General features: G+C 33.7%; 1 protein-coding gene across 1 annotated transcript; it reads left to right on the forward strand.

The window, feature by feature from the left end:
- Window positions 1-9,209: 9,209 nt before the first annotated feature.
- LOC110803800 (aspartyl protease family protein 2) lies at window positions 9,210-11,633 on the forward strand. Its single transcript, XM_022009328.2, has 2 exons — window positions 9,210-9,506; window positions 9,669-11,633. Exon 2 carries the CDS (start codon window positions 9,709-9,711, stop codon window positions 11,374-11,376), a length of 1,668 nt encoding a protein of 555 aa, XP_021865020.2. The 5' UTR covers window positions 9,210-9,506; window positions 9,669-9,708; the 3' UTR covers window positions 11,377-11,633.
- The last annotated feature ends 814 nt before the right edge of the window (window positions 11,634-12,447 follow it).

Raw genomic sequence — 12,447 nt, forward strand, 5'->3', positions numbered from 1 at the left:
GGTTCGTATCGAATGGCACCCCTAGAGCTTGATGAACTGCAAAGACAGTTAGATGATTTGTTGAAAGGTGGATTTGTCCGCCCTTCTAAGGCTCCCTATGGTGCTCTTCCAGAAGAAACTAGACGGGAGTCTCCGCTTGTGCATCAATTACAGGGCGCTGAACAAGGTGACTGTGAGAAACCACTATCCAATTCCGCTAGTGGCTGACTTGTTCGACTAGTTGGGGGATGCAGTCTACTTTACTAAGTTAGACTTGAGATCGGGGTACCATCAAGTTCGGATCGCTCGAGGCGACGAACCAAAGACAACATGTGTTACGAGGTACGGACCATTCGAATGGCTCGTCATGCCCTTCCTCCTAACTAATGCCCTTGCCATGTTTTGCACACTCATGAATCAAGTCTTCCATGAATACCTCGACAAGTTTATAGTGGTATACTTGGACGACATTGTGATTTATAACAAGACACTTAAAGATCTTTCTCATTGTGAACATCCATCTTATGAAATTTCCAATTTTTGGAATAAACTCGAAAGTTCAAACCCAATACCTAAGCTACAATACAAAAAAGGAGAATCTAAAGCTATTCGTTTAGACGGGGGGATCGAGGTGTCTTCAACCTCAATGCCTGCCATGATTCCCAAGCGACAAAAAAAGTTGTGTGGTTTATGATGGATGTGATACCGTGACAAGATAAATATTTGATGTGTGAAAGTTGTAGTGTATTATTCCGTAACTAGGCATAAGCATTAAAGATTTAAAAAACAAGACTAAACTAACGACATTAACGTACATACTAGAATTCTAGACTAACATAAACACTAACTCTAGCATTGGAATTATATCCTAATTATAATTGATGTAGTTTCCGTAACATATAGTGTTCCTCTTGTTTCCGTAGACTCTTCGGTTATGGTTATGTTTCCTTGTTTGGTTGTATTTTGTGTTTTGGGAATGTTGGTATTGCCTATTACGGTGTATGTTGTGGTATTAGTTGTTGCTTTTAGTTTGGAATTCTCAAGTTCCTGGTTTATATTTTGTTGCTTGTAATTTGGGATAGTCAAGTTTTTGGGCTCCTTGTGGTTTTATGTTGTTGGTTACGGTTTGAATTATTTTTTATGGTTGGATTGTTCAAGCCCGGGGAACGTAAAGGTTATGGAGGTGTTATAATAGGAGTGCGTCGAGGCGGATATCGGGCATGCAACAACAAACACATATCAACTAAAAGACAAACAGCTAAAAGACAAAAAAGGAAGTACCATTCATGTAAAAAAAGTACCATTCTAATACCATTCTGTAAAAAAAAGTACCATTTGTGTTTAGAAAAGTACCATTTAATTTTTTTTTTTGTCCTTTTTCCTATTTTGTCTTATGTTCTGATATGTATTTGGACACACATATCAGATATGTGTTTTTACTTCCTCGTTATAATAGTGTCAGTCAATTTACTCTATGGTATAGCTTCTGCGAGTAGTATTGTTCTTGTAGGTAGTATGCTGGTTCCTAGAATGGGGGAAGATGGTAGCTTGATTAGGAGTTCAGATCCTCTAGAGTTTTAATAAAACTCTATAAGGTAGAGTTGTATCTAAACCATACATTTTAAAATCAATGGCTCATATTCATGAGAAAAAATAGGGGAAATTTTGGAAAGATAATATCTGAACCATTGATTTTTCATTCAATGGTTGATATGCTCAAACTCTACATTGTAGAGTTATTTTAAAACTCTAGAGGATCCAAAACCCTTGATTAGGTGTGGAGGACTGTTTGGTGGATGCGAGTGTTGGTTGTGCTTTTTAGGTTTGTGAGGATCGAAGTAGTTTTTTTTCTCTCTTCACTCTCAAAATCTTTTATCCGAAGACAACTCCCTAAGGGCAAAAATTGGGGTTCATAGCTTGTCACATTGATTCTCTCTTTGTCATAGGGGAGAGGCTCTAATTATCCATTCATGTGGAACCGAGTCATCTTTGGTGGCTCAGTTTGTGTGCGAGCTTGTGCTAACAATGTCGAATCAACCATCTCGTGTTTATGTCATATTTCCGTCTCTTTCTTCATTTTATAAGTTCCACATGGCTAAGGGGTCCCCGAGATGCTAATTGCCCAAGCCACAACACAAGTGGAAACGGAAATAAGAATGTGCAAGATGAGGCCATCATTCAAAGGCCACGAACAAGGTGGCTACCTATGTAGTTTCTTTTTGTATTTGCAAGCGGTACGCGTTTGTATTATGTAGTAGAACTATAAGCAGTTGTGTATGGGTCTTGTTTGGCCCCAAAACATGCTACTGACGTTTAGGTTGTAATTTGTAAACTTGTTGTTTTACACTTTGTATAAGTTTATATTATCCCAACTTTTGATAATTCAAAATTTTACTAAAATAAACTTTGAATTGATTTAATACAACTTTTTTAATATAGTAGATTTAGATTATGCTTAAGTTTTAGTTAATACGAATTACATCGTAATAATTAAATCGTAGGGCATGTTTAGATTGGAGGTAATGTATTAAGAGGTAATAAAAGTCAAACTAAAAATAATAATGTAATAGAAGGTGATGGTGAAGGAATGAAGTGGTGACAAAGAGAATAAGTTAGTATTGGTAAGAAGAAGAAAAAAAAAAGCAAATGGGAAATAGTTACCCTCATTGGGGGTAATGGTTACAAACTATTCCGTTAAGGTGATTATTACCCTCGTTTGGGGTAATAGCTTACCCCTCCTCCTTTCTTCTCACAACATCACCACTTCTCATTATAGTACCACCACATCATGCATCCTCCTTACAAGTTACAACTACCCCAATTCATCTTAATTTTTTATTATTAAGGTGATGACTTTTATTACCCCTTAATTTATTACTCCCATATCAATCATGCCCATAATACAACTTGTTCCTTATCCATCCTCAAATACGAAAGACTTCGTATGTCTTTTTCAAGATGAGCAAAATAATAAAAGTAAAAGCCTTTGTACTCCGTACGTAATTCTAGTTGTACCTAACAAATTGCTAAAACTGTAAAAGTATGGTGATCTAATTCTCTATCGGATAATAGTCATAATACTATAACCAAATTTGTCAAATCCATAAGCAAACACAAGTTCATGTTTATTTTGGGGCGGCTATCTAATTCTCTATCGGATAATTTCCTATGTATTACTGATTGTACTTTAAAATGAGGTATCTCTTTGCCTTGTATGGATATAAATGAGTACTTGTTACAATCGATTGTACGATGAAGAAGCTCAAGATACTGTTGTTATTACCGTACCTTCAGTTTTTTTTTTTATTTGTTTAATTAGATTGTGTCACATTTTCCAACTCGATTTTTTTGTACAACAACAGACAAGTATTCAGTTAAAGGTGAGTTTATCCCAAATCTTAAGTTGAGTCTCAAGTCTAAATCTTGGGATAATGTGTTAAAAAACTACAACAAGTCTTGAAGTAAGTTTGAAAATTCAAGACTCACTCGAGACTCAAGACTTCACTTTTTCTCCAACCAAATAAAATTATATCAGATCGTCATACTTTATCCTATTTAATATTCTTTTTAAGAGTTTAGTTGAGTATGAGGCGAGTATGGGTATAATGTGTAAAAATAGGGAGAGTCTTATGTGAGTCTAAATAATGAAAAACATCATTGAAAAACTGATGTGACAGAGTATGACGATTGAAGGTGAATTTGAGGAATAAACTCACCCTAAATTGATTTCTTAGAGTAGTACGGAGTATGTAATAAAAATCCCCATAGTACTGTATTAATTTGTGGTTGCGTATTGGGAATGGCATTGGAATGAGGAAGGACCAAACACAAGGCCGCCCTTTGCACTTGCTTTGAGAATTGAGATGGCTTCTCCATTATCAAATTCCACGCATCAGGTGTTCCGATACACTTATCCTTGAGCCTATGTGTGCCGGACACAGCACGTGGGACAATGTATTTTTTATTTATTTTTCTTTCTTGTGAGGAGAAGACATTCTATTAAATCAAAATTTTCCATAGATCAATTTCTATTCGGGATTCTCGAATTGTAATTAGTTATGTTAGCAATGAATAATTCTAGGGAAAATTACTTGTAACATCATGATTTATGTTATATTTTAATCATTAAATCAAAACTTACACTATTGTCACTATAGCCTTGAAATTCGAACTACCGAAAAAGTGGCATGCCAAGAATCTTGTTTTTCAACCTTTTTTTTGTTTTGTTTACATCGAGTTAAACTTGTATTAAACGAAAGATCGAGTTAACGAATTACAAAACTTATAGGACCTTATTTAACTTCCTTAAGTCTTATATGTGACCAGCCACACTATTAACTTGATGGTGTAACATGTTCACACTTATAAATAAGTCCAATATGTTTAAAGCCATAAAATAAAGTAACATCAACGTACAAATAAAGTAACATCAGCATAGAAAATAAAGTAACATCAGTATATACAAAGAACCTGTAACCTGAAATTGAAGAAAATGCAATAAAACAAGAAAAGTAACATCGAATACAATGTATAAATAATACCAGCATAGAAAGTCAAGTAACACTCGTCTATACAAGGAACTTCTAACATGAAACTGAAGAAACTGCACTAACTAAAAGTAACATCGACATAAAAAGTCCAGTAACACCAGTCTATATAAGGAACCTCGAACAAGAAATTGTAGTAAAACAAGAAAATAACAACGAATATAACGTATAAGTAACATTATCATAGAAAATAAAGTAACACCAGTCTATATACAAGTAACCTCTAACATGAAATCGGAATAAAACAAGAAAAGTAACAACGAATACAGTGTATAAGTAACACTAGTATACGAAATCAAGTAACACGAGCATAGAAAATCAAGTAACACCAGTTTATACAAGGAACATCTAACATGAAATTCAAGAAACTGCAGTAAAACAAGAAAAGTAACAGCGAATACAATGTATAAGTAACACCAGTATATAAAGTTAAGTAACACGTGCAATAACTTTTTTCATATTAGTTGCGAGCGTCACACCATCAAGTTGATGGTGTAGCTGGTCACACATGAAACGCACTTATTTAACTTATAAGACCTTATTAGACTTTTATTTAAAGTTTATTAGACTATTACTAAACTTTTAACCATAAGAATATTGATAATAGTTGATTGCAAATATTAATAAATGTAAATTAATAAAGTAATTATTCCGTATTATTTAAGTTTTATACCATTTAAGGTATCATAACACCATTATTCTACATTTTGTTAAAATAAAAGTAAAAAGTTTTTCTATAACAGTTACCAAAGGTCTTGCACACCCTAATTGCACGATAAATCTATCGTATATCGGGATAAGTTGTACCCAGCTTTAGTAATTTTTGACATATTTTGATTAACTTTAATGTTATAATTTTTTATTTTAAAATGTTACATTTGTACTTCATTTCCTAAATGTTTTCCATGTTTCCTTTTAAAATGTCACAAAATTATCTTCTAATTTCTTTTCTTTCCCTTTTAATCTCCTCTACGCGATTTGTGTGCTCATAACCTTGTAATTCTATTGATTTAACAATAAAAGACCTTGTAATCCCATAAGTTTGGGTGGATTAATTAGTTGGTACTTTTACTCCTTAAATTGTATTGGCTCACAATCCTTAATTACAACTGTTTTGTTTTCTTGTGAAATAGGAAGCAGATAAACAACAAGTTCCCATGAAATTATAACAATGGCTGTTAATGTTGTAATTAATGTTTCTTTCTCCTTGATAACTGCGCACAATGACAAACGGTTTTAACATTTAGGGACAGAAAGTGTGCATAAATACCTTTTAGCAGGCCCGGCCCTAGGGGGTAGGCAAGGGGTGCGACCGCCTAGGGCCCAAGGCGGAAAGGGGCCCAAAATAATTGTCTATCCAGTAATTTAGCACTAGTAATAAACAACGCATTAAATACACATGTTATTTCTTTGGCTCATTGGTAGAAAGTAGGTTCTAAAGTTTTGATATCTACTAGAGGTCTAGGGTTCGACTCCCCTTACTGACTCTTTTCTTTTCTTTTTAAACTTTGTCAAAATTTTTATTTCTGTGTTTTACATTGAGTTTATGTACGTAGTATATATTTGACTTTTAGTACTCAGTTCTAATTGATATAACTATATGTGAGCAAAAAAATGTTATTTGATGGACTATGGGTTTATAAGTTTTAAAATAGATAAGCATTTTAATGAAGACAAAATTAACTGATATAGTTATATGCTCAAAATGAACCTTTATTTTCAAAAAATATCTATGTACGCATATTAATTATCTTGTAATTAAGTGAGTATTTATTTTATTGAAATATTTCAAGAAATCGACTAGAGCCAGATTTTGAAATTTTAAGATCCTGCAAAGGAGATATAGTAAGTTTTTATTGATTTGAATTTAACAATATAATGGATTTTACAAAAAAAAAAGATATTATTTCAGTTAAAGACGTACTCCGTATTATTTTGAAAGGGGCCCAAATCCCTTATTTCGCCTAGGGCCTTCAAAATGTCAGGACCGGCCCTGCCTTTTAGAAGGGACAATTTTTATTAAAGCGGAAAATTTTATAGAATAAATACCTTTTACATAATGCCAGATAACTTTTAACTTTTTCAATTAAACTTTTATTCCAATATATATAATACGGATTTTTCATGAAATACCCCTCAATTTTCACGAAATTCACCAAATACCACTCGACTTTCAGAAATTCACCAAATGCCCCTCACTTTTGACATAATACCCAAACTACCCTTACATTTAACAGACGTTAAGTCGCCACCTCCTTTAAACCGTTGTAGAAAAACTCAATTTTAGGGGTAAAAGTAGGGTCCATCTGACGGCCACTTCCCAAATTCCTCCCTTGCTACGGTCTTCATAACCTTGTTTGGCGGGGAAATTTCCAAATCTTGGCAGCAAAAAGAAAAACACTTTTTTTCTAGTTTTACAATTAATTAACGTGTCTTTTACTCTTAATTTGTTCAATACTCCTTTTTAAGTCAAAGATTTGACCTAGCAAAATCTTTAATACTCTCTACATTTCTAAAAGATTACATCATTGTAATTTTTTGGATTAAACTTTAATAACTTTGATCATGAATCCTCATTAATATATAAGAAATAATATAGTTATATGAAATCTTGTTAGATTATTTCAGTGTATATTTTCGAAATATTAACTTTTTATAATTTTTACACGTATAAAATTAGAGATATTTGCGTTTTAACTCATGTATTGGAGACCGTAAAAAGTATAACTGGACAATCTTTAAAAAACGGAAGGAGTAACAAGAAAAAGTTACAATTTTCGAGCATTTTCAGTCTTCCAAGTATGATGTGATGTGTGAAACCTTAATTCAGTTTTTAATGGAGGACAAATACAACCCCATGTAATTTAATACGGAGTACTTCTAATATTTGCAATTTTGCCACGAGCAGAGTGTGTAAGTCTATGATAATGGGTCTGTTTGGTAACTGGCTTCTTGCTAGCCTTTTCATTGGATTTTGGCTTTTAAATGTGGTCAAACAGTTACAAAACGTATTTGGTACGTAACTGACTTGTTGGTTGGCTGAAAAGCCAACTTTTCCGCGAAAAATAAAAAGCTAGTGTGTTACTAGATTTTTAGGGTTGACTTTTGGCTTCTCACTATCTAAATTACTTTTCTATCCTTGTTTTCACTAATTAACTAATAATAATTAATTAATTAATTAATAATTAATAATTAATAATTAAATTATTAATACAAGCCAACCTCCATAGTTAGTTAAGCAAGTCAACATTTTATAGCATGGATTATTAAAGATTATTAACAAAATATTCAATACCTTCTTTTTTTTTTCAACATTTCATAGCATGAAAAAGTGATGCAATTTTTTTTCAATATTTTTTGTTGAGATTATTAGAGTAATGGATTTTACAGTTTGATATATCACTTAAGGGTCTTCTTCGTTGTCTTAATGATCCACGTGCATCATGTGACAACAACGGTCGTTTTCTCTCTCAAAATTGTTAATATGTTCATTCTTGCATTCCTCTGTACAAGTTGATCCATTTTTACGTCTTTATAGAACTGGCCGGTTTCGTACAAGTAATAAAATATCTCATAAATAAGTAAATGTATTTAATGAATAAGTTTAACATGTTTTCTTTAAATATGAAAAGATGGCGTTTAGCTTATTAATTTAAATAGATATTTTTAAAACGTCAAAATCGTCAAATTTTCCATTTAAAAGAGCATAAAATGTGTCGTAATAACTTATTTATATCAGTATATTTTATTATGAATTATATAATGTCAATATTTGTATGCAGAATAAAAATATTACGAATCATATTACAAAGTCGGAGCTAGGTGCTGGAGTTTTCGGGTTCTGTTTTGTTTCTTTTCTTTTGTTCTGTTTTGATACTTTGTTGTGTTTGTTATAATTTTCTAGCTTGATGTAGTTTTTCCTTTGCTTTGGGATTTATTACCTCCCTTTTCACAAAAAAATAAATTGAAACGTTGACTTAGACTCAAAAGTATAGTACCCAAGTTAAACAAATGCTATAAAATCGATAGCAATGGTGAATTTGGACTTTGCATTTCATGCCAATTAATTAAGAGTGTTAATCTTTTTTTACTTGAAACATGAATATGGAGTATACAATATATACTAAGAAATATTATTTTAATTATTCCTTTTATCAAATTCCTAGGATCGTAACAAGCCGATTATATCAATCCGATCATATACTTGGCCTCACCAATTTAAAATAGGATACCAATCTGTATAAGATGTTAATTATCGATATTGGTTCTAGATTGTGTCAAGGTAAAATAATAAAAAGAAAAAGAGGACACCTTATTTAAATTACATGCAATCCGTAACTTTTAAAATGAAGGAATTAGATACCATCAACCATTCAAATTATTTGATAAAAGGAATCAATATAAACTTATAAACCGTGTAATTGCACGGGTTCTATACCAGTAACAAGCTAATTGTCAAATTAGCTTACCATTAGAGATGCTTTAAGTAACTAAACTCTATACCTCGTCAAAAAAAAATAAAAAAATAAAAATTAAACTACTCAATACAACGCGTTGATGAAAAAGTATTAATAGTTTAGTTCTGTTTGATGTTCTTCATTTTGACCAGAAATAAGACATTTCAACGCTTTGAACAACCCAACCTTATTCCTCATTGAATTGGAATTACTTGTATATGTTTGGACTAACCAAAGCCCTTTTCCTACTACTATCTTCTGCTTTCCTCTTTCTTTCCTTTGCCCGTCAAAAAGAGTTCAAGCTCAATCTTTTACAGCTCTATAACATTTCTCTCTTTCTCTCTCCTCAAATGTTTAGTTTCTCACTAGCTGAAATCTCATAAATTTGTTCATTTTTTGATTCAAAGTTTTCTTCTTTTGCCCATTTCTAGTTGGGTTTTGCTGATTTTTGTCCCCATAAAACAAATTAAGGCTTATAATATCTGGGTATTTTTTCCTCAAATTCTGTCCCTTTTTCTCCCAGGTTAGCTCATTTTATGGTTTTTATCTTCTGTTTGTGTAAAAGTTTTATGTCATTTTGTTTGTGTTCTTGCTAAGTTCGTTCAGTTCACTGGTTTTTTCTGGGTGAATTTGTGTTTTGTTATTGAGAATTGCTTCTGAATCTTAAACAAATTGTTGCTGGCAGGTGGGTTTTCTCTCTTATCAGAGAAGAACAAATCATCCTTATGGTGTCTAAGGCATTATGTATCGTGATTTTAGTACTAATTTCTTATTTGATGCTAGCAGCAAGCAGCTCTAGTATTCATAATCACAACCCTTTTAATTCAAATGGTTCATATCTCGAATTACCCGAGCACAGCTTCAATACTAATGTCAATACTGTAATGTCTTCGGCTTCAGCTTCAGGCTGCAATAGTCTGTCCACATCTCTGAATCACAGCAATGGAGAATCAGAAAAAAGGGTAGTTGTCAGTGATGAGAATGGTGAGGTGAAGGCAGAGAAAACTGAGAAGCAACCATATTTAGTGAAACTCCCTTTAAGACATAGAACAGTTGGGAAAGAAGGGAGGAGGCAGTCAGTAATTGAGTCTACAATCAGAGACTTGAATCGAATTCATACTTTCCGGCGCAGGATTAATGAGAATAAGAACCAGAAAGCGAATTCAAGGGTACAGAATCATAGGCAATTACTGGAGGAACACCCAGCAGAAGAAGACCCTGATTTAAATGTGTTACAAGGACATCTTGTAGGCAGTTTGAAATCCGGGGTTAGTCTTGGTTCAGGGGAATACTTCATGGATGTGTATGTGGGTACTCCCCCTAAGCATTTCTCTCTGATAGTTGATACTGGAAGTGATCTTAATTGGATACAATGTGTACCGTGCTACGATTGTTTCGAGCAAAATGGGCCTCACTATGATCCAAAGAATTCGAAATCGTTTAAAAATATTGGTTGCCAAGATAGTCGGTGTGACCTTGTGAGCGCACCTGATCCTCCAGTGTCTTGCAAGGGTCAAAACCAAAGTTGTCCATACTTTTACTGGTATGGTGATAGTTCTAACACAACGGGAGATTTTTCCCTCGAAACTTTCACTGTGAACTTGACTTCTCCAAATGGGGAGTCCGAGTTTAAGAAGGTAGATAATGTAATGTTCGGTTGTGGGCATTGGAATCGCGGTCTCTTCCATGGAGCTGCAGGGTTGTTAGGACTTGGAAAAGGGCCACTGTCATTCTCCTCTCAGTTGCAATCTATATATGGGCATTCCTTTTCATACTGTTTGGTAGACAGAAATAGTGATCCTACTGTTAGTAGCAAGCTGATTTTTGGGGAGGACAAGGATCTGTTGAACCACCCAGAATTGAAATTCACTAAGCTAGTAAATGGTAAAGATAATCCAGTTGATACCTTTTACTATGTTGAGATAAAATCAATCTCAGTTGGAGGAGAAATGTTGAAAATACCAAAGGAGATGTGGGATTTTATGAAGGATGGCGGGGGTGGAACTATTATTGATTCAGGAACTACTCTTAGCTACTTTGTAGAACCGGCTTATGAGGTCATTAAAGCCGCGTTCATGAAGAATATCAACAAGTATCCATTGGTGTCAGACTTTCCTATCTTAAGTCCTTGCTACAATGTATCTGGGGTGGAGAATAACAAGCTGGATATGCCCAGTTTCAAAATACAGTTCAATGATGGAGCTGAGTGGAACTTTCCTGTTCAGAATTATTTCATTCGGGTTGATCAGGAGGTGGTGTGTTTGGCGATGCTGGGCACCAAAAGAACTGCCTTTTCTATCATCGGAAACTATCAGCAGCAGAATTTTCACATGTTGTACGACACAAAGCAATCCAGGCTAGGATATGCACCTACAAAATGTGCTGATGTCTGACAGAAGATTGCAGAGGAACATACATAGGAATTTTTTCACACATTTATTCTTTTTCTTAGTGGAGTGTGGAGTATGTTGTTTTTTCAATCTTCTTTTTGTAGATTTGGGTTGTTTCACTTTCATTCATTCAGGTTAGATACACAGCAAATAGTTCCCTTAATTGCAAAGTTCAGCTAATTATACCAGACCTGTTTCATTAAATGTACAAATCCCTTAATGTTTCAGTTGATTCATGTACATCAACTGTTTCCCTTTCACCGATTTCTGTTTTGTTTATAAGGATAAGCTACCAACATAGAACAGAATATGACAGGAACTTAAATTTCATGATTTATCCATTATTCAGTTTTCATGTTATCTACAGCTTCTTTAAAGAAAAAGATACTAGCACACCAAGCCCAATGCTCCATTTGGCCCAACAACTCAACCCATCACATATTTAATATATTATGCACATGGGTCTATTTAAAGACCTTCTAAACTTCATATTTCTTCCATGTGGGAGAATACTCCCACACTCACAAATAGAAGACTATTATCTAACACGCCCAAGGTAGAAGTGATCTCCCAGATCACATGCCCTCAAAATCAGGGCTCAGCAAGGCCCGAACAAAGGTACCCTGCCAAGCATAAACGATAAATAGAAGTACATCGCCGCCACACATCTGAATAGGCCAAATAACTGTTGGATACAAAAGTTGCTTTCTGATTCAGTATCATCCTCCATGTTGAAAAGTGTTGGTTTCACCTCTACGAGCTCTCTGCAATTCTAAAAAGTAGAGATATACAAGTGTATCAGTATTCAAAGGTTTTTAAGGAGAAAGTCCAGCCCAGGAGTGGTGGGCTGTTTCCAAAGCTCCTGTTATGGTTTCCTGTCTTTTCTAAGATATTGATCACAATCAACTATGATATCCACAAAGTAACACATGCATCCACAGAAAAAGAAAAAAAAAAGAAAAAAAAAGAAAAAAAAAGAAAAAAAAAAGGCAAATAGATGATATCACATGCATATCCAAAGAGCAGAGTTAAATTGTTTAAAACGATACAAGAATTATTTCTGCATATTAATCC

Source organism: Spinacia oleracea, chromosome 2 (assembly GCF_020520425.1).
Source record: "Spinacia oleracea cultivar Varoflay chromosome 2, BTI_SOV_V1, whole genome shotgun sequence".
NCBI lineage: Eukaryota > Viridiplantae > Streptophyta > Magnoliopsida > Caryophyllales > Amaranthaceae > Spinacia > Spinacia oleracea.